The sequence below is a fragment of the Pelmatolapia mariae genome, linkage group LG3_W (assembly GCF_036321145.2).
Source record: "Pelmatolapia mariae isolate MD_Pm_ZW linkage group LG3_W, Pm_UMD_F_2, whole genome shotgun sequence".
Taxonomy (NCBI): domain Eukaryota; kingdom Metazoa; phylum Chordata; class Actinopteri; order Cichliformes; family Cichlidae; genus Pelmatolapia; species Pelmatolapia mariae.
Window position 1 is genome coordinate 26,524,731 of NC_086229.1, and position 21,928 is coordinate 26,546,658.

A 21,928-nucleotide genomic window follows, 5' to 3' on the forward strand; every position below is an offset into this window, starting at 1 on the left:
CCGTGGATAATGAGGAGAGGCTGCAATGTGTTGTCTGTCTTAAAGTGCTAGCTTGTGACAGTTTAAAGCCTACTAAGATAAGACGCCACTTAGAGTCAAAACATCCAGAGCACAAAGACAAATCTGTGCACTTTTTCAGAAAAAAACTTCTAAATTGTCGTGGTCAACAGTGTTTCTTTACTAAAGCTGCATCTGTTTTGTCAAATGCTCTCCTCAGCTCCTATAAAGTTCCCTACCAAGTGGCTCAGTGTATAAGCCGCAGACAATTGCGGAGGAATTAATACTTCCCTGTGCTATCAATATGGCTTCAACAATGATTGACGACAGAGCCAGCAAACTACGGGCTATTCCTCTGTCCAATAATACCATCAGCAGGCATATTTATTTATTTATTTATTATTATTTTTTTTGCTGTTGTTAACTGTGTGATTTCTTTCTTTTTTTTCACAGTTTTATTCATTATTAAGAGAGGCATAAAAAAAACATAACAAAGCAAACAAACAGAGAAAAAAAAAAAAACAAAAAAAAAAAAACAAAGGTAATATATTAAATTCATTATATACCTGTACACATACACATATGGGGTAAAGAGTAGAAAAAAAAGAAAGAAAAAAAAGAAAAGAAAAAGAAAACATGTTTACCCACACATTTAGAAAAAGAAAAAGATAAACTCCAAGAGTGAATTGTTGTCCTTTACGCTTACTTCCAATTTAACTGAGAACATCTTAATCGCAACCACCCCCCCTCAACAGTTGGGACAAATCATTTGGCAAATAAGAAAGCAAAGGGGACCAGACATTGAGAAAGAGACCCTCATTTCCTCCTAAAATAGCAGCAGTTCTTTCGTGAGGAATAACTTTAAATAATTTTCTGTACCACAAAGTCACAGAAGGAGGTTTATCCTTAACGAATTTCCTAGCTACCAACAATAGTTTGTCACATAATTTGCGCAGTGAGTGATTTAATGTTACTTCTTTTGACGGTAGGCCAAGAAGAAAATACCCGGGGTCCCTTTGAAGCACATTGTTAAAAATATTACTTAGTTCTTGAGATATGGAGTTCCAAAATCTTTTGATTAATTTACATTCCCAAAAGTAATGAAAAAAAGTGCCAGTTTCTTTTTGACATTTACTACAAAAATGGGAAATATGAGGTGCAATCTTATGCAAGACATTAGGAGCTATATAAAGGCGATGTAGAATTTTGTATTGGGTTTCTCGCAAGCGGTTACAAGTAAAAGTAGAACTACCCATGTTAATGGCTCCTTCCCACTCCTCTTCGGTATATTGATTATTAAGATCTCTCTCCCATTTATTAATAGCACTCAATGTGTTGCTACTGAGAGTATATAGGAGAGAATAAACGGCTGAGATAAAATGAGTTCTGTCTTTTCGCTTAATAAGAAATGTCTCAAAATCATCATATATAACTATTTCTGAAGACTGTGGAATTTTAGAATGAACAAAGTTACGAACCTGGAGAAAACCAAAAAAGTGGTCTCTAGGAATATTAAAATTTGACTGCAATTGCTCAAAGTTCATCAGTATGTTGTTTTGGTACAAATCGCCAATTACCCTTAATCCCTTTTTGTGCCACTTATCAAACATACTGCGAGACATTCCTGGAACGAAGTCTTTGTTTCTCAGTAAAGGAGTCAAGAATGAAGTGCAGTCTTCTCTACCCAACCTTTTACGCATTTCCCCTCCAGACCCTTATTGTATTATAAACGATTGGGTTATTCTTAATCCCCAATTGTAATATTGTTTTTTTGTCACAGACAGCTAAACTCCAAAGGGAGTAAGGTAAAGTGGACCAAGAGTCTAGGAGAGAGTGAGAATTTAGATAAGCATGTAGCCACTCCCATAAGACATGGCTATTTATGAGCAGGCATATTTATGATATGTCAAAGGACATAGAGGAGCAGCTTAATGATAAGGTGCGTGACAGCCACTCATAATGTATGTAAGATTTATTGATGCAGATGAGATGAGATGAGGGAGGAATTTCTTTTCTACAAACAAGTTCCTGCCAGAGCCACTGCAGAAGAACTGTTTAAAATCATTGACTCTTCCTTACTGAGCTGAAATGGGAGGAACGTGTGGGGATCTGCAGAGACAGGGCGGAGGTTTTTGGTTGGGAAACAAGGAGGGATGCAAGCGCTCAACAAGCGCATTTCCCCAAATGTGCAGTGGACGCACTGTATGATACACCAAGAATCCCCTGAAGGGACCAGCCGATAATCTGCCTCAGTACCACACAGAAGATTGTCATGTGAGGCTGTGTGGCAGGCAGGAAGTGGACTCAAATGCAGACACTTGTGAAATGAAAATAAACAGAGAATGGATGCTGTATTTGCTGGAAAAACATCTTTCATAACATAAACTCACAGAAAAACAAACCAAAACCTTGAGTATAAAACTAAGAACAAAACATGAAAACTAGAAACGCGGAACTTAAACTGAAATCAGAAACACAGAGAGGATTACAACACATGATGAGGTACGCCGTGAAAAAGGGAAAAAGGAAAACACAGGGCTAAAATACACAAGGGATTAATGAGGAAATGGAAAACAGGAAGGAAACACAGCTGGAAGTAATCAAACATGACAAGACAAAGGAGAAGCAAAACTTAAAACACTGAACACAAAACTCCAAGAAAAACAGGAAATAAGAGACACACAAAGACGCAGAGTAGACACTGAGACATAGGCTGCATCCAAATTCAGGAGGAGGATGCTTCAAGTTCCATATTTGGAGGCAATGGCGTCACCTTGACGCAATGAAGGCTGTATAAACTTTAAAAGTCCTCCAAATGTGGCAACAAATGTATTCTGGAGTCTTCAACATGAACCTCTTAGATCAGGGGTGGGCAATTCCAGGCCTCGAGGGCCGGTATCCCTGCAGGTTTTAGATGTGTCCTGAACCAACACAGCTGATTTAAATGGCTAAATTACCTTCTCAACATGTCCTGAAGTTCTCCAGAGGCCTGGTAACAAACTAATCATGTGATTCAGGTGTGTTGACCCAAGGTGAGATCTAAAACCTGCAGGACACCGGCCCTCGGGGCCTGGAATTGCCCACCCCTGTCTTAGATCCAACCTGTTGACCTGCTCCTCTCACAGATGACTCATTTATTTTTCATTAACAATAAAAATGCTTTATTATTAGGAAATAGAGAAAAGTTCTGTTTCAGCACTCTGATCATATTCACATAAAGCTGGATATTAAGACCTTTGAACCTCTGAGCTGTGATGTAGAGACAACCAGGGGGGACTTCAATCTTTCTACCCCAGGTCACATGACACTCGTACATGTGATTGTGCTATAAAATTATTGTAGATCAATTTATTGACTAGTAGTTATGAATAAAGCAGAGCTGCGTCTCTCTGTATTCACACCAACACTTGAGTAAATCTCTGAATGAGCAATGTGAGGATCCACTGTTCTGAACCTCGGCTGACTCGACTCAGACCAAAGCTTGATTTAGACTTTTTTGAGTAATCTGAGTAACTTACACCGCAACCGTTGTTACGGGTTCGAAATTGAGGATGAGAGCAAAACAATGATAGTCCAGAAGAGGTCGTTCAAACAATTGATTTTAATGAATGCACGCTGCGTGGAGAGGTGTAAACTGCAAAACAGTTGTACATCTCTACCCAAAATACACTCTAGATTGCTTTTATAACATCAGGGTATTGTAACGCCCCTTCTTGCGTTTACAAGCACATAATTTGCATGTACAGAACATTCAGGTATTTTAAGAATTAAATGTAACATAGAGGTTCCTCCTTGTGGCATACTCTTCCAAATATGGTGATGACCTAAGGCCTTGAGGTCACCCTGGACTGGACATCCTTCCGTCACCTGTAACTAGGCAAACTCAAATACCACAAGAAGCTTTGCTCAGGCCTTTGCTCAGCTTCTATTTTACTATGCCAATATACTCAGGATATGAGTTATGATACATATATATTTAACTCAATCATTTTAAAGTAGTTATAACTGCACCTGTAATAAACATGTTAATATTTTATTATGATAACCCCTATAATATAAATTATAACATAATGCCAGCAGCTTCAATAAACACTTTGATGAAATGATAGAATGTTAAGGATGGTGGTTATATACAGTTCAGCAGTGACCTAATTTCTTTAAATATTACACCGTCCACGTAACCTGACGTGCACTTCCTGACAAACGTAACTATGCCTTGGATGGACACACGGTGTCTTGAATGGCGTGGAAGGTTGTGGTGTTGGGTTCAGATTTCCTGCAGAAGTTTAATTGAGCTTCACTCTGTTATCAACCTCCACTCTTCCCCACAGTTGAAGGTGAGCACTCAGTTCCCTCCGTGCACCATTATCTTCATTGTTGCCTCCCTCTCTGAAGCTCCACCCAACAGACTCTCTTAAAGACATAAGATGATTGCCATCAGAGCTCTGCACTATCATAACACTCAGGTCAGAGGATCTGATTATCTAGTATGAATATACCATTGCCCTCTGAGTGTGAGTCTGAAGAAACCTACTCCCAGTTTCACTGGTCTGTTTGAGATAAATACCATGATTAATCCTGTCTGCTGGCTTAAAGTAGCCTCAGAACACCAGAGTTCATCATGTGTTTGATGTTTTCCCAGCTGAAACCAGGAGCTGCTGACTTCATTTCCAGTACTATTTCAATGTGTTTGTCTGTGCAGAGATTTAGCATGCTAGCAGGTATCAAGGTCTTTGTTCCACATGGCTTTAGTGTAGTTCATAGCTTTGGATCACATGAAATTAGATTTTGTTCTTTTCTCTATGAAAGAACAGCCATACATGAGCTCAGCTCTCCCCAGAGACAGCAGCCCCACCACGTCTGTAACCCTCACAGAAGCTTCCTTCTTCACAAAAATCTACACAAACACAATCACTGTCAGCACTGTGAGCACTGCCACTTTCACTATGGACCCACAAATACATGACTGTGAGCTGAGACTGAAACACCACACTGACACTGACCCTCTTACTGTTACTGACACCAGGCTCCAAGCTGTGTTTGCAATATCTAAACTCAGGTAGCATCAGTGATGTTTTTTTTTTTAATTCCTGCTGTCTGCCTTGGGAATAAACTTTTCCTGATTATACCTGTTGCATCTCTGTGTCATTTGTTTCTGATTTACTTAATCCCTCCTTGTATTTAAAAGAACCACCCCTAGTATGACATTCTGGCGCATCAGCTGTAGTCTGTTATGTTGAAGTTGCCTCGTTCTAATGTTTTCTCTGAGGCTGCTGTAAATGTGAATATATTTACTGTAGGTTTTGCTTGAAAAAGCTTTACGTTGTGAAAAACTGAAATCTTGAAATTAGAATTGTTGTGCCTTATTTTGTGGATCTTTTTACATATATTCCTTTTGAAAATACTAAAATTTGTATATTTATTTATTTTTGATTGTCTGATAACATTTATTTATAAAATAAATAACATCTGACATTTCAAACAGTTACTCGCTACTTACTTAGTACTTGAGTAGCCTTTTCACCAAGTACTTTTTTACTCTTACTGGAGTAACTTTTTTGACGACTACTTTTTACTTTTACTTGAGTAATAATTTTTTAAAGTAATGATACTCTTAATTGAGTACAATTTTTGGATACTCGACCCACCTCTGGACCCGGCCCACACAGACCGCGAAGGCCGGATAATCCTAATGATGCGGCCTACGTTTTGGGATACAGCTTCTGTGTTGTCTGTGTCTCTGAGCAGGTTCGGGCATTACTCAAATAATAAAGGCTTTTAATACTATTATACTTTTCATTAGTCTCCAGGTTGATTATAAACAACCTTAAGTAAAGTAAATCCGTTGGGCATCTTTCTTCACCTTTAGACAATAATTCTGATGGCAAAAGAGCCAAATGGGACAGGCAAAAAAAAAGAAAAAAAGAAGAAGCTACGTTTCATTAATAGCTAATAACGCCGTCAGCTGTACCAGTTAGTACTGGGCCAGTCTCACTACCTGGCTCTGGGCTACCTGCCGGGTCAGAACCAGGACCAGAGGTTGGGACGCTGTTATCAGAGAGCTGAGACAGACTTCCTGTGGGGTTCTGTGGGCTCACCCACAGCTGTACCAATAACATCTCAGATTTTTCACCCTTAATTTAGGCACTTGTTATGAGGAAAAGTCCTTATACTTACATTTATACAATAATTAAAGTTAATAATCACCTTTACCTGCATAGTTCTGTGTGAGGTCACAGTGCTTCATACGTGTGTGTGTGTGTTGAAGCACACACGGATGAGTCCTCTACGGTTTCACACACATCACTGCACACATTTATAAATCCTAATTTAAGCTTGTGGATCATATCGGACACATCAGCAGCTCTTTGGAGACAAAGAGGTCATTTGTTTCTGTTCTGTGATGAGCTCTGAAACCTGACTAAAACTCTTCAAATAAGCCATTTCTCTGCAGATGATCTGCTAGCTGTTTGACAACTACTCTTTCAAGAATGTTTGATATGAAAGGATTATAATGCTGGTACAAACACAGAGTGTTAAAGATACTTGCTCTCATTTCTTTATCTATAACCTCTTTTTAAATCCTGCTCCCTGCAGTCTATTTACTAATAAAGTAAATATGTTAGACATAAAATCACAGAAACATCAGAAATCATTCTGTGGAACAAACCGGCCTCGGGGCAGCAGCAGGGTTTCAGCCTGAGCACATACACGTTCATGTACAGGTCATTCATGCTGCCTTCAGGTCCGCCTTGTACGTTCAGCCATCTGTACTCGCACAAAGAGAAGGTTGATTTAACTTAGCCGGGTTGATTTTGTTTTGTACAGATCAACATGTCTGTGATCACTTTGTTGTTCCTTTTAATGCAGAGTTAAAATCATAAATATAAAGCAGGTTATAAAGTTTTTATCTCAGAAGAAGACCCATTTAAATCATAATATTCCTACATATCTTTATTTAACACATCAGCAGGGCTTCTATGAAGCTTTCATGTTTAATACACACTGATCTATGGACACGTTCAAGTATTTCTAACAATATTATAACCAGGTTGTCAGACACAGTGACAGGTGTGTGAACACACGCACGCGTGTAAAACGTATCAGGAAACATGCAAAATTCATATCTGTAAATTCTTCATGGACACAGCGTGATGTTGCTAAGTGTAAAAAGAAGGTTCAAAATTGTTGGTGAAGCTAACAGTCTGCACAGCAGTCTAACTTAACAACAGTGACATGATGAGAAGCTGTGAAGTGCAGGTGTGCTCGGTCACTGTAGCGCGTCACAGGTGTTTAATCCAGGCTGACTCCAGAACAGCAGTGATGGGATGTTCCACGCTGTGCTGAGCCCCTGAAGCACTCGTGCACCTGAAGCATGTGACCACCTGACCCTGAACACTCTGGCACCACGGGCCCAGATTCAGGTGTGAACCTGTTACATGAACTCCAGCACCTGTTTACATCCAGTCACTCGATCAGCTGTGCTTTAATGTTTCATTTTAATAAAACTAGTCAAGAGGAAGTAGAATAAATAGCAATCAATCATTTACTGACAGCAATTACGCGTATGATTTAAATAAGTGCAGATGTTGTATCAGGTATAACCGCACACAGTAACTGTATTACAATAAGGACTTAACAGAGCCCTCTGGTGGAGCACCTCAGTACTGCATTAACTAGAATACACCTATTCCTCCTTAGCCTCACACCACCTGCTACACCTCTACTCTTCTATGACTACAGTCATCCACAGGACTGATGTGAGGTCACATGGTTTATGTTCATATGTAAGGAGCACAGAGATGTCCTAGCAGCTGACCTCAGGTCAGTTTAATGACTGCGAGCTCAGATCAGCAGCTGTGTTATTCTCACTGTGAAAGAGAGACACTCTCAGACACAGCTGTCATGTCAGCTTGTTCTAATGCAGGAGGATCAGGAGCTCCATGTTTGTCATATTCTTTTTTTTTGAATCATGATGTATTTGTGCCATCAGAGTCTGTCATCAGTACTCAGGGTTTCACAGCAGCTCTTCTGGATGCTGAGGAGGACTCCAACCTCATGTTTCACCTCTGAGGTTCTGATGTCTGTGAACACTCGTGTTTCTTCTCTGGGCTCATCTGGACAAAAACACATTGTTGTGTTTGAGTCCAGCCTCATTCTGACTGACTGCTAGCCTTTAAGAGAAAAACATGTTGTCTTTTATTTATTTAGATATTTATTATGAAAACAAACTCTAGACCAGAGCACACCTGATCACAGGACATGTGAAGCTGACGCAGATCCAGAGTGAAAACCTCCATTGTTATAATTACAAACATAACGAGGGGAGATCATATCTAATGACTCGGTTTGTTGTGCTTTGCACTGAGTTATTATTGAACACTCTCACTTGTTCACAGAGGCAGAAACCGTGTTAGAGGCACAGAATCTTTACAGTCTCAACATGTTCAAAATGAGATCTGGCCATGTGTTCATCACAGTTACTCACAGACAGCAGGTTTATAATAAGGACGTTTATTAAAAGCTTTGCAGGTTTATCATCACAGATCATCGAGTGTAGTAGCACCTGTCACTGTGGAGACAGTTCCAGATGTTTTCTGAAACATGGCTTTTACCATGACTGCAGGAATTAAAAGGTCTGACCTGGTTAAACTGGGCATACACTGTGCGATTTTTTTTGCGTTATTCAGCTACTGCTCAAACTGTACAATTGAATCTCAGGGGATAGAAGTTCATAGGTCACGATATTCCATACAACATCCAGATCTTCTTCTGATGACATTAAGATGAAGACCAGAGCTGACCACTAAACAGGAGACAGTTTATCTGTGGAGAGACTTCCTGATCTCAGGGACTGTTGGATCTCCTCCACTAGAGAACGATCATTCAGTTCATTCAGACAGTGGAACAGATTGATGCTTTTCTCTGCAGACAGATTTTCACTGAGTTTCTCCTTGATTTACTGGACTGTTTCCTTATTGGTCTGTGTGCTACTTCCTGTCTGTGTCAGCAGGCCTCGAAGGAGAGTCTGACTGCTCTGCAATGAAAGACCGAGGAGTATGAGTCTGTGGTCTGGGAGAGAGTCCTGTAACTCTCTGTATTAATGACAACGTTTACAATAACTGTTGTCCACGTTGTCATTAACGTGGCTTCACTCCACAACAGCCACGCCGCTTTGCTAGCTAAAACACCGGTGTCGGTACATAAGGACGCTGTCATAGCCTGTCAACGCTTAGCTGCGTATATACGAATGTGAATCGCATTATTGGCTGGACTATGGGATAAGGTGGCATCGTTCTAATCCCATACGGGAGCAGCCAGTCACTTACTGACTAACAATTCTGTATTGCAGTGTTAAAGTTTTAATTTCAATTTCAATTCAGGTTAGATTTTATTTTTGTGCGCAACGCAGATTTTCTGTGCGCAGAGACCATGCCAGCAGTGCGCAATAGCGCACACGCGCAGCTTAGAGGGAACATTGATTAGAACCATGTCAATAAATTTAATTAGAGTTACTTTCATTTCAAAAAGTAATCCAAGTAATGTTGTTAGCAGGGACAGAGTGGGCTTTCTGACAGGTACCAAAGTTGTCTGTAAGGTGAAATAGCTTCTATTTTACATTGTATACACAGTTTTCTCAGCACAAAATCAAGTAACTGAACCTAACAATTGAAACCATAAAAAGAGATTTTATACAATTCTGAACCAAATTAAAATAATAGACGGTGTCCCGGCATTTAAAATTAAATGATTAAATATTAAATTAACTTTCAGATTGTAAAATAATTTAAAAAAACTTTGATTTTGGTTTCTCAACCACCCTCTCACTGATGTTAAAGTGCTATGTTTTTAGCTCAGGGCCCTAACAATGTAACTGTTGGTATATTGTGCAATTATTTTAAAGTTAGAGGATTACATACGTCAGAGTGGATCCAGTAGATGTCTGCAGTGTCAGCTTAAGCGAAAGTTAGCAACCAGACCGATAAAACATATCTATAGAGTATTTTGATAGTGAGAACATCTATGAATCATTGTGGAAAGAATGCTTACTGATTAAATAATATATAATCAATACTGGAGGAAGGAAGGTTCAGGCCATACAGACATTCTGAATTGAATTTAAAAATTGTGTACCGTTTGATCTATGATATTGTAGTGCCTGAAGGGAACAGGAGAGAATACACAACAAAAAATATGAGCAACAAAACTAATTAGAAGGAACACGAGTTCTATATTCACACTATACTGTATACTTACATCACACTTGAACAATAAAATAAACCTTTAATAACAAACAGCCTGTTTAAAAATACTGAAAACGTGACTTCTGAAGTGTTTCTGTAAAAGGAGGACAGCCTTTAGACTGCACACAGAAAGACTGAAGAATTTGACCCAAAAACAAATCCAGGATAAAGAGGTTCAGTGAATGTGGTGTTGAAGGTGTGGAGGTGGATCAGAGTGTCAGAGGAGACTCTGTAGAAGGACAGAGTGCCAGCAGGACAGTCCACATACACTGCTACTCTGTTAGAGACAGAGGAGGAGGAGGAGGAGGAGATTGTTGTTCTTGTCTTATTGTGCCACACAGCATGAGGACCATGATCAAAGCAGCTCAGACTCCATGAATGTTCGTTAAATCCAAGTTCACAGTCATATCTGTCTCCCTTCCTTCTGATTCTTCTGTAACTCACTGATATATCAACCATTCCTCTCCACTCGACCTCCCAGTAACAGCGACCAGTCAGACCATCTCTGCACAGGAGCTGAGGATACTGATCAAATCTGTCTGGATGATAAGGATATGACAGAACCTCCTCCACATGTGTCACCTTCCTGTTGTTCTCAGACAGTTGGAGGTTTGTGTGAACTGTGTTTGTGTCGATTGTGAGCTGACAGGAATCTGATGGAGAGAACAAACACAATCCAGCTGGAGTTATTGATCCATCATCTGTTCATTGATTGACACTTTGATGATGACTCCTGACATCAGAGATATGAATGAGTGATGTGACAGTTTGAAGATGGTTGAATGTGTGCTGCTTTGTTTTCATGAATCACATTAAAAACACACTTACACTTCCTCAGACCTGGTCTCAACCATCGGACTGCAGCAGGCTCCACCCTGAAAGGAGGAGAGGGGTCAGACCAGCACAGTCAGCATGCACACATGGACATTACATGGCTGTCATTCACACACTGTTAGACACTGTTAAAGGAACAATCACACATTTGTAATTATTGTCTTTACTGACTTTGCTAACAAAATGGGAATAGAAAGGTCCTGCTACCACACATCTTACAAATAGGACTCCGACTCTTACAATCCACATTTCTTTGGTTGTCAGAAAGTTTTCAGCATTCTTTACAGCGGTCACCATCTGGAACATGCTGTAGGTGATGCATTTCTGCAGCTATTTCTGTACCTTGTCTGTCTTCTGTATTCAAATTTGTGCACTCCAGAAAACCTAACATTTAAAAGGGTTGGACTAACATTAGTTTTATAGCTTGTTACACTCCAAATGTTTCTATTTGCCTTCAGACATGATAGCTGACAGGAAGAACACAAAAACATGTTAACAATTCCAATTTACTTAAAGCAGCTAGCTTCAGTTAGCTTACTTATTTCATCTTATACTAATGAACTCAAAGACGCAGCTTAAATTAACCTGTAATTATCAAAATGTCTATAGGGTTTGTGTACTGCTCTCACCTGAAACACGTTAAAATAACCTGTGTCATGCTACAATCCCACCAGCAAAGTGAGTGTGCCAAGATTATGACAAAAAACTCTTATCCACTTCACTGTAGTTAAACTTTCCAAAGATAACCCAGACTGGGGTACGTGTGGGCCAAACACTTCTGCGTAATGCTTCAGGAAGGCTGCACTGTCACTTCCCATGCACCAGACTTCTTTATTTCTTTGCCCAAGTATTCATGAAAATAATAATTTTTCAAAACTATTTAGTAAAATTGATCCTCTTAATGTGTGTTCTCTATCTATTCATGTGTGGCTGTCACAAGACTCTCCATACCTCAGAGTTTCCAGTCTCCAGCTTGGATCACTCATTCCAGCTAAAAGCCGTTGCATCCCGAAGCCTCTTGAGTGATTGTAACTCAGATCCAGCTCTTTCAGATGGGAGGGGTTGGAGCTGATAGCTGATGCAAGAGAAGTGCAGCCTTCTTCTGTGATCAGACAGCCTGACAAACTAGAGTCCCAACAAATTTAACAGATTTTCAGAACTGTCAAATATGGTAAAATGTTTTTAACGTTTTTTTGAAAAAATAATTATACTATACTTATAATAACTGAGAAAGAGAGTAAGCTATAACCATGTCTTTCCTATCTAAATGTAAATTTAAAAAGCTCTTGATCTGACCTGAGAGTTTCCAGTGTACACTGAGGACTTTCAAGCCCCACTGAGAGAAACTTCACGCCTGAATCCTGCAGATTGTTGTTACTCAGGTCCAGCTCTTTTAGACTGCAAGACTGGGAACAGAGGACTGTGGAAAGAGCTTCACATGTTCTTTCTGAAAGGTTGCAGCAACTTAGCCTAAAGAGACAAACAACATACAAAAGGTGTTTTACTTTTTCTTTAGTTATAAGCTACTTTGTATCATTTTTATTCATAAATAAATGCTATCTATGTACTTACAGAGCTTTTTTAGAGGCTTTCACAACTGGCAACAGATTCAGAAGAGCCTCCTCTGAAGCAGAGTATTTTCTCAAGTCAAATACATCCAGATCTTCTTCTGATGACAGTAAGATGAAGACCAGAGCTGACCACTGAGCAGGAGACAGTTTATCTGTGGAGAGACTTCCTGATCTCAGAGACTGTTGGATCTCTTTCATTAGAGAACGATCATTCAGTTCATTCAAACAGTGGAAAAGATTGATACTTTTCTCTGCAGACAGATTTTCACTGAGTTTCTCCTTGATGTACTGAACTGTTTCCTGATTGGTCTGTGAGCTACTTCCTGTCTGTATCAGCAGACCTTGAAGGAGAGACTGACTGGTGTGCAGTGAAAGACCCAGGAGGAAGCGGAGGAACAAGTCCAGGTGTCCATTTGGACTCTGTAACGCCTTATTCACAGCACTTTGATAGAAATGTGTCTCTGTAAAGTATCTTGGTTTTGACCTCTTGGAGGTTGGTTGTTGTCCTTCCAGCAGATTGAGTCCAGAGTGGATGAAGGTCAGATGGACATGAAGAGCAGCCAGAAACTCCTGAACACTCAGATGGATGAAGCAGAACACCTTGTCCTGGTACAGTCCTCTCTCCTCTTTAAAGATCTGTGTGAACACTCCTGAGTACACTGAGGCTGCTCTGATATCGATGCCACACTCTGTCAGGTCTGATTCATAGAAGATCAGGTTTCCTTTCTGCAGCTGATCAAAAGCCAGTTTTCCCAAAGACTCAATCATCTTCCTGCTCTCTGGACTCCAGTGTGGATCTGTCTCAGCTCCTCCATCATACTTGACCTTCTTCACTTTGGCCTGAACCACCAGGAAGTGGATGTACATCTCAGTCAGGGTCTTGGGCAGCTGTCTTCCCTCTCTGGTTTTCAGCACATCCTCCAGAACTGTAGCAGTGATCCAGCAGAAGACTGGGATGTGGCACATGATGTGGAGGCTTCGTGATGTCTTGATATGGGAGATGATCCTGCTGGCCTGCTCCTTATCTCTGAATCTCTTCCTGAAGTACTCCTCCTTCTGTGGGTCAGTGAACCCTCTGACCTCTGTCACCAGGCCAACACAGTCAGCAGGGATCTGATTGGCTGCTGCAGGTCGTGTGGTTATCCAGAGGCGAGCAGAGGGAAGCAGTTTCCCCCTGATGAGGTTTATCAGCAGCACATCCACTGAGGTGGACTTTCTAGGGTCAGTTAGGATTGTAGTTTTGTGGAAGTCCAGAGGAAGTCGACACTCATCCAGACCATCAAAGATGAACACAACCTGGAAGTCTTCAAAGCTGCAGATTCCTGCTTCTTTGGTTTCAGTAAAGAAGTGATGAACAAGTTCCACCAAGCTGAACTTTTCCTCTTTCAGCACATTCAGCTCTCTGAAAGTGAATGGAAATATGAACTGGATGTCCTGGTTGGCTTTGTCTTCAGCCCAGTCCAGGGTGTATTTCTGTGTTAAGACTGTTTTCCCAATGCCAGCCACTCCCTTTGTCAGCACTGTTCTGATTGGTTCATCTCTTCCAGGTGAGGCTTTAAAGATGTCTTCTTGTCTGATTGTTGTTTCTGGTCTGTCTGTTTTCCTGGATGCTGTTTCAATCTGTCTGACCTCATGTTCATCATTGACCTCTGCAGTCCCTCCCTCTGTGATGTAGAGCTCTGTGTAGATCTGATTCAGAAGGGTTGGGCTTCCTGCTTTAGCGATTCCCTCAAACACACACTGGAACTTCTTCTTCAGTGCAGATTTAAGGTTTTGCTGGCAAACTCTGCTGGGAGTTCCTAAAAGAACAGCAGACCAAGAATACCAACTAAATATTTAGAAGGTTCAGGCAACAATTTCATGCCCTAAATCATTAGCATTTCAACACATGTGGGTCCCTCTTTTGATACATTAGTAAATGTTCCAGTTACTCAGCAAAAGAAAATCTTTAGAGAAATCCTCACTGTTCTTCAGACGGTCGACCAGATCCTCCTGCTTCATTCTTCTTAGGAAGTTTACTGTGATTTTCAGAACTGCCTCTCTGTTGCTCCTCCATTGCTCTTCGTCTTCACAATGCAATACTGCTTCATCCTCCATCTCACTGCCTTCATAATCTGTAGTCAGAACCTTCTGGATCTTCTTCAGCTCGTTCTTCACAAAAGTGATGATGTTGTCCTCCAGCAGCTGAAACAGAATATTTTATGAATGAGCCAATCAGACTGAAATCATGGAGCCAAACATCAGATCCATGTTAGACACACTGACAATCCACTGGTCTACAAAGAGCAGCATGGAGATGATTGTGAACAGAATAGATGTAAAAGTAGTTGTTGTACATGTACAGACCATAAATATGGAGTCCAGCTGTGTTTGATGCTGCTGGGCAGACTGACCACTGGGAACCTCTGAGCTCTGCTGGTCCACTCTGTGGAGGAATCATGAACAATTATATTACACTATCTTTCCACATACACATCCAGCCACGTAAAATGGTCACCTGGTTATTAATGTGCCATTTACGCTTTCAAATAAGTTAGTCATGCCTGCTTACTCAAGTTGTGGCTAATCTCAGTTTAACACTTTTGTGATTTGTTTAAATTTAAAAATTTGTAGTGTGAAAGGGACTGTCCACTTGTCTCATGTGCAGAATCTATTTAGTTAGTTAAGCAATTGTAATTGCAAATGGACAGAATTAACCTCGTCTTAATGAGCGACTATGCAAACAGCGCTCCCTGCACCTACAGACAATCATTCTTTTTAAAACAATGCAATTAGAAGGTTATTCACAGCTGATATATTTTACATATTTTCTATATCGTTTTGTGCAGTCAAAGCAACACCATCATATTATAACACTCTCAACCTGAATGTAGGGAAAACCACAACATGTTTATATGAAACTGCAGTGTGTTATTTTCATAGTCTCTGGTGCATTATGTTCAGTTTTCTCCACCCCCTGCTCGTTAGTTGATTCCATTCACCTGCACCTTGTTTGCCAGCTGTCTCTTTCTCTAATTATCTCATGTGTATCTAAATCCTCATTTTTCTCATTTCCTTGTCCGGTTGTACCGTTTGAGTCTCACATGCTTCCTGCTTGAAACCAGTTTTGAAACTTCTGTGAAACTTCCTGAATAAATGCCAATGATATGTTTCTTCCTTTAATAAAATTAATCACAAAAGTTTTTTAAGATTTCAGTAGTTTTTAAAAGTATGCAGCCCAGCGTATGTTACTAAAACTGGTGTTAAAGGCATCTCTAAGGGTTTCGTTTCAAACTGAGAAGCTTATCTGGAGTTTTAGAGATCTCGTTCTTTGCATAATAAATTTTACTCAACTAATTGCCACTTTATGTTTAATGGTTGTAAATGCTCCGTCTGCACTGATATGTTCATACTTTAGAGAAGTTCTGCCAGAAGATCATACAAAGGCTGTCATGACTACTTTTCATATGTTATATCTGAGTTTTATGAACCTTTGTGTAATGTTTGGTATCTGAAGAACAAACTTGTGACTGTGTTGCTCAAACTGTAGTTCCTCTACTTGATTTCATGTCTCGCTGTTATGTGAAATAACACATACACTATGGCCTGTAAAAATGGCCTGTATTTGTATAGCACCTTACTAGTCCCTAAGGACCCCAAAGTGCTTTACACGTTCAGTCATCCACCCATTCACACACATATTCACACACACTACACTAACACTGCTCTTCAGATTATTCTTTACCCTGAGCTGTTTTTAGTATACCATAAATACCTACTTACACCTCAGTACAGAGCAAACAGCCACTTAATGAGACGGTACTGATGGAAAACGTACCTCCTTCGTTTCCCTGGTCTTAAGTGTATAACGTTTTTGAAAAATAGTGGTGGCTCCATGGATGCATCACTCTTCACAGACTCACAGCTACGTGTCTGTTTGGAGACAGTTCTTTGACAGATCCTGGTAAGCAAAAAATGAGCCATCCCAGAGGAAATTAGATCATAAATGTACACAGTTTAAAAATTAATAACCATTAAATGTTAAAAACAATCCAGAATCCTGAGAGTAGACCGAGATGCATAAAAGGCCTTTTTGTAGTTTTGCTCCAAAATATTTCTTCTAGATCTACTAGATGAACTCATCTGCTGCCATTATTATTAAGAGTTCTGCCTCAGAGCTTTAACCACCTCTGAGCAGTGTTTTGGTGTCTGTTACTTATGAGTCGGTTACTTAAACCGGACTTCCAAAATCTGATTTCAGGTGTCACTGCTACGTGAAGTTGCACGTCCCACTAACACTCACATTAATCTTTACAACCATTTTAGGTCTAAATATCAGCTTAAACCCGAGTACAGGGAACCAGGTAATTATAGCGACAATGGACGGTCTGGGAGAGCTCACCTCTTTGGTTTTCCTGATCTAAAGGTTGATGCTGGTTTCTTGAAGAATAGCGGTGGCTCCATGGAGGCGTCACTCTTCATAGACACACAGCTGTGATCAGGTTCACAGCAGCCTGGTCTGTCATGTCTGCCAGATAAAGAAGTAGACCACCAAGAACAAGTTTATTCAATTCAGTTTTGTTGACATAGCGCCAAATCAGTCGCCTCAAGGTGCTTTATGTTGTAAGGTAGACCCAACAATAATACATACAGAGAGTTTACTAACTCACTCAGAAGACACATAATAACATAAATGTTCATCATACATAAAAATGTCCTCTGCTGTTTCTGCTGGACTGAACTAAAATGCCACATGACGTCTTGGATGATTCTGAAGATGAGGACACATGAGGAAGAAGATGACCTGATGTTTACTTACACTGTCTCTGAAATAATCTGCTTTTTGAAGAACAGTGGAGGCTCCATGGACTGATTACTCTTTAAGGACACACAGCTGGGATCAGGTTCAGGATAGTCTGATGGTCTGAGGCGGATCGCAGCAGACAGAAAGATTAAGTCCCAGGATCAAGATTAAGATTTTAATTAAAACATATTTTTGTGTTCAGAAAATGCAGAAAAACATGCAACCACATTATAAACAACAACAATTCTGAATGATTTACAAAAAATATTTGAGTCATTTCTCCTCATTACTCTGTTATTAATCCTTCTGCTTTCTGAACTGTGAACCATGACGCTGCCCTACAGATGGACCCACACACTGTTTTCACTGTTCTCTCCAAAGTCATAGGAAATATAATGATCTCCTCAAATCATCTCACATAAATACAAACAGTTATTTTCTTCTGCAGCCTCATTTAAACCCTTCATCCTCTAACTCTTTGCTGTCAGTCAGACTAAAGTTGATCACGGAGTTGATAAACTGTCGTGATTAGATTTCTTATTTTGTTCACACATTTATCTGCAGGCTGAAGCTGCTGACTGATTCTGATGCACAGCTTTATATCTATGTAAGAACACATAAAGCTGACATGCTGTAGATACACAAACCTAGTGAAAAGTAACACTGAACACACGAATGTGGCATTAAGGACTCAGTTCCAGCTTACATGTCTGGAGCAAAGAACAGTGGAGGCTCTCTGGACTGATTACTCCTCAGAGACACACAGCTGGATTCAGAAAACCTCTGGAGGACATGAGGCCAACAGGTTCTCCCACTGACTCTGACAGACATGGAGAGAAAATCATGTTAAATCATTGTTCACAGAAGATTCTCTCTCCACAGACATCTGACCTGTAGGAGGTCTCTTCATGTTAGAAGGGAGTTCTTCCTCCCCACTTTCACCAAGAGCTGCTCACAGATGATTATCATTGGCACTTCTCTCTAATATTGAACATCTTTACCTTATGAGTGAGATAACTATGATAACTGGTGTTACATTAGTAAATATACATTTCTTTCATTCTAAAACTCATTTGTGTTATGATTCATGTAAAATTGCTCCTAAATGTTAGAAATAATGAGTATTTATATACTTTACCCTTTTTCCTTCACCTGCAGGCCTCTCCAGCCTCCAGCTCGTATTACTCAGAAAAAAGTTATATTAAGAAATTGGCCTAAATATTTAAGAATTATCTTTATTTTTTTAAAATTTGCTCTTTGAGCCACTTGTTTGGTCGACTTGTAATGTATTTGTTGATGTTTGATGCTAGAAAAATAACCAGGATACAATAAGAATAAGAAGAATAAGGGATTCATTATTTACAGCTTTGATTTGTGGTTGAATGATTTATTTCACAACCAGATCAAACCTCTAAACTATCCTCTCATGTTCTTGTGGAGCCTGGCTGTGTTTATCACACCCTGCATGTTTCACTGCGTTATGAGAACCTGGTTATATGTTCCCACACACTACAAGATGGATCCAGCATGTGTTTATTGGAGCTTTGAGTGTGACCATGTGCTGAGCTGTGACATGGAGAAGAGTCATGGACAGTTAGAGATGGTCATCTCACCTCTGAGCTTTGGTCTGGCTCTCATGTTCCCCACACAGAGTGCTTTTAGAGGGAGGGACTCCCTCCTCTCTGTCCTCACACTGATCCATGCTGCTCACATCAGCTCACACACACTTTCTACCTTCACCTGCAGAGGAAACACAAATCATTCATGTGCACATCAACTGAAATCCTCCTTTCCATCATGTGTGCTGTCCAAATATCAGCTGCTTCTTTCCTGCTTCATCTCAGTGTCAGCTGAATGCAGTCAGACAGCAGTGTGAGGCAGAGGAAGCTGCCATCAGCTGCTCTACTTCTATTTAAAGATTTTACTGATATCTGTGCCATTATCATATTTGTTTATTGATCTGACTCTTGAAAAATTATATTCCCAGTTTTATATGACTATTACACTTTATATTATATTTATCAGTCTCAGGTCTGTCCGAGTTACAAACGTTACAAGTGTCGTAACAACCGTCCTTACAGTCAAGATGACTTCCTGTTACAGGAGAACAGCCAGTGTGACGCAGTATTTTTAATCGCAGGTCATTATGTGTAATCCACATAAGTCCTATTTATAACAAGTAATAATTGAGTCCGTCTTTCCCGCTGGCAGCACTGTGAAGATAAAGTTCCCGTCCGGAGCTCAGAGTCTCTACATTCTGGTCTTGTGCCAAACGCGATCGCACAAACTAACACAATATGGCGAACACGGCCTCGTTGTGGTGCCGTATTCACAGTCTGAGCTTCGAGTCCGTTACCGTGAACTAATCTGCACACAGGGAAACATTACAAACATTACTGACTCCTTGCATTACCTTAACATGTAGCTTCACACGGAGACGGTCCACTGACACAAAGTTCAGGGGAAAAAAGTAATGAACACGGAAACACCCGAGCAGCTGCTGTTCACCGAGACTGTCTCATATTACAAGAGAGAGCCGCACCTCTACGTCCACACGCACACGGGTGTTTATGAAAACGGGGACTTTCCGTTATTAAAATCTCTCCGCCCACATGTAAACGCCAAAAACAAAGTCAAACGCTGGCAAGAACGTGCCAAATCCTAACCGAGGAGTAATGTTGGTTTATCAGGAGCTTGGAGGGCAGGGACGGGGGGGGCACAGGGTTTTGTACTTCTGAAGTTTGTGTTTTTCTCGAAAGGAAGCTAATTTTTTATTTTTCAACTGCCTTCAATCTTTCAAATGTTAATAACTAAAGACAGTATTATGGCTGTTGTAGACTCACAACTTAGGAATGAACAAAATGCATATAGCCAGTAGCGGTTTTAGATACGGGCGACACGGGCGGTTGCCCGGGGCGGCATCACGGGCATCGGCAAAAAAAAAAAAAATTCTCGTACTCATGCTGCCCCGACATCAGCCAGCGCATACTGGGAATGGCATAGGCACCGATTGGTTTTCTATCGCCCATTTGCTGGGAGTAAGGGCGCCCTCCGTTTGCGAGGTGCGTCTGCTGCTTGCGGCACAGGGAGGAGAGGGCGGGGCGGCGGGGGATTCTCTGGAGCTGGAGCAGCATCTAATAACCAACTCGCAAAATAAAACAAAATAAAAACAAACCAACAACAGGAAAACACCAGACATCATGATACAGACTTATAATTTGCACCGATGTTTTTTTTCAAAATTCTATACGCGAAAAGTGAGCCCTCGGTGCGCCTGCGCGCTGCTGAAGTCAAAGTAAACTTTATTGTCATCTCCGCTACATACAGTCCAGTATATAGAGACGAGACGACGAGGCTCCAGTTACAGCAGTGCAAGTAAACGAACAATAAATATAAGAAGAGTAAGAAAATAAATATACACTTTAGGACTCGGGGTAAAGGGATCAATAACAATTTAAAATGTATATTTTATATTTTGTTGATTTAAAGTCTCACACACAACCCGTTTTTAAAGTTTAAAAAAAGAGAAAAGAAGAAGAGGAGTGTAGCGACTTCCACAGTCACTAGAGGCCGGGGATTGAGCCTGCCTATTTGCCTGACGCGCTGTCAACTTTACGCAATAATGCGAGAGGTGGAATTGCTTGCTTGTTTATTAAAGTGCTTGAAAAGTTTACAGAGCAATGTGATCGGCTCGCGATTCAAACTCTTAAAACATCACAGACTGTAATGCAACATGGGGAAACTCGTTGTGCTCTGGTCAACAGAAACTACGGCTACCCAGCCCTGCTCTCTGTCAAAATCAAACCAGTGAAAGACAGACTGACAACGCCCTCTTAATGTCACCGCTAGCACCCACGTGACTCCCGTTACACATCACCATAGCAACCAAACAAATGAAAAACCCAGTGATAATTAAAATTCAATACATTTAATTACGGCTCCTACAAGGAGAAAAAGAGCAAAAGATACAGGTAAGCAGATGTGTCATTGGATAATGGCAGGTCATGTATCCTAAAACATTAAGAATCAGAATACTTTATTAATCCCTAAGGAAATTATGTGGGTTACAGTTGCTCCAAGAAGAAATGGTAAAAATAGTAACAGTAACAGACTAAACTCCAAACAATATATACAATAATATAATATTAATTAGTCAGTGTCAATTGTTGATTTGTCCTGTTCTTATTGTATGACGAATTATGATGTCTGTTTAGTAGCCGTTTGCATACTATGCATACTCTCACTCTCTTCATATGTGAGTGTGTGTGTGTGTGTGTGGGGGGGGGGGGGGGGGCGCCAGAGGGAGTGTTCGCCCAGGGCGCCAAATAGGCTAGGACCGCCACTGCATACAGCATACGTAACATTAGCAGCAACAGGATTCTGTCTATGTGCCATTGTAGAAATTCATCTCATTGTGGCGAAGGAGGAATAACCAGTAAAGGAATGCTGACAACGCCACCTGGGGAGGGAGTTACCCCGGGAAAGATTTCTAAAGCCAA

General features: G+C 40.5%; 1 protein-coding gene across 2 annotated transcripts; it reads right to left on the reverse strand.

The window, feature by feature from the left end:
- Positions 1–8,495: 8,495 nt before the first annotated feature.
- Positions 8,496–20,002, reverse strand: LOC134624312 (NACHT, LRR and PYD domains-containing protein 12-like). 2 transcript variants are annotated; one of them, XM_063469287.1, is made up of 13 exons: positions 19,843–19,994; positions 19,043–19,169; positions 18,136–18,249; positions 17,445–17,549; positions 17,028–17,153; positions 16,464–16,586; positions 14,993–15,071; positions 14,611–14,830; positions 12,648–14,445; positions 12,372–12,545; positions 12,027–12,200; positions 11,070–11,116; positions 8,496–10,894 (listed from the first exon to the last, which is right to left on the reverse strand). In XM_063469287.1, the coding sequence occupies exons 2-13, from the start codon at positions 19,129–19,131 to the stop codon at positions 10,356–10,358; spliced, it is 3,588 nt and encodes a 1,195-aa protein (XP_063325357.1). In that variant the 5' UTR covers positions 19,132–19,169; positions 19,843–19,994; the 3' UTR covers positions 8,496–10,355. The 2 variants fall into 2 exon arrangements, 1 of the variants encoding a protein (XP_063325357.1); XR_010093508.1 differs by having other exon boundaries at positions 10,833–10,894; positions 12,027–12,150; positions 19,843–20,002.
- Between the last annotated feature and the right edge of the window lie 1,926 nt (positions 20,003–21,928).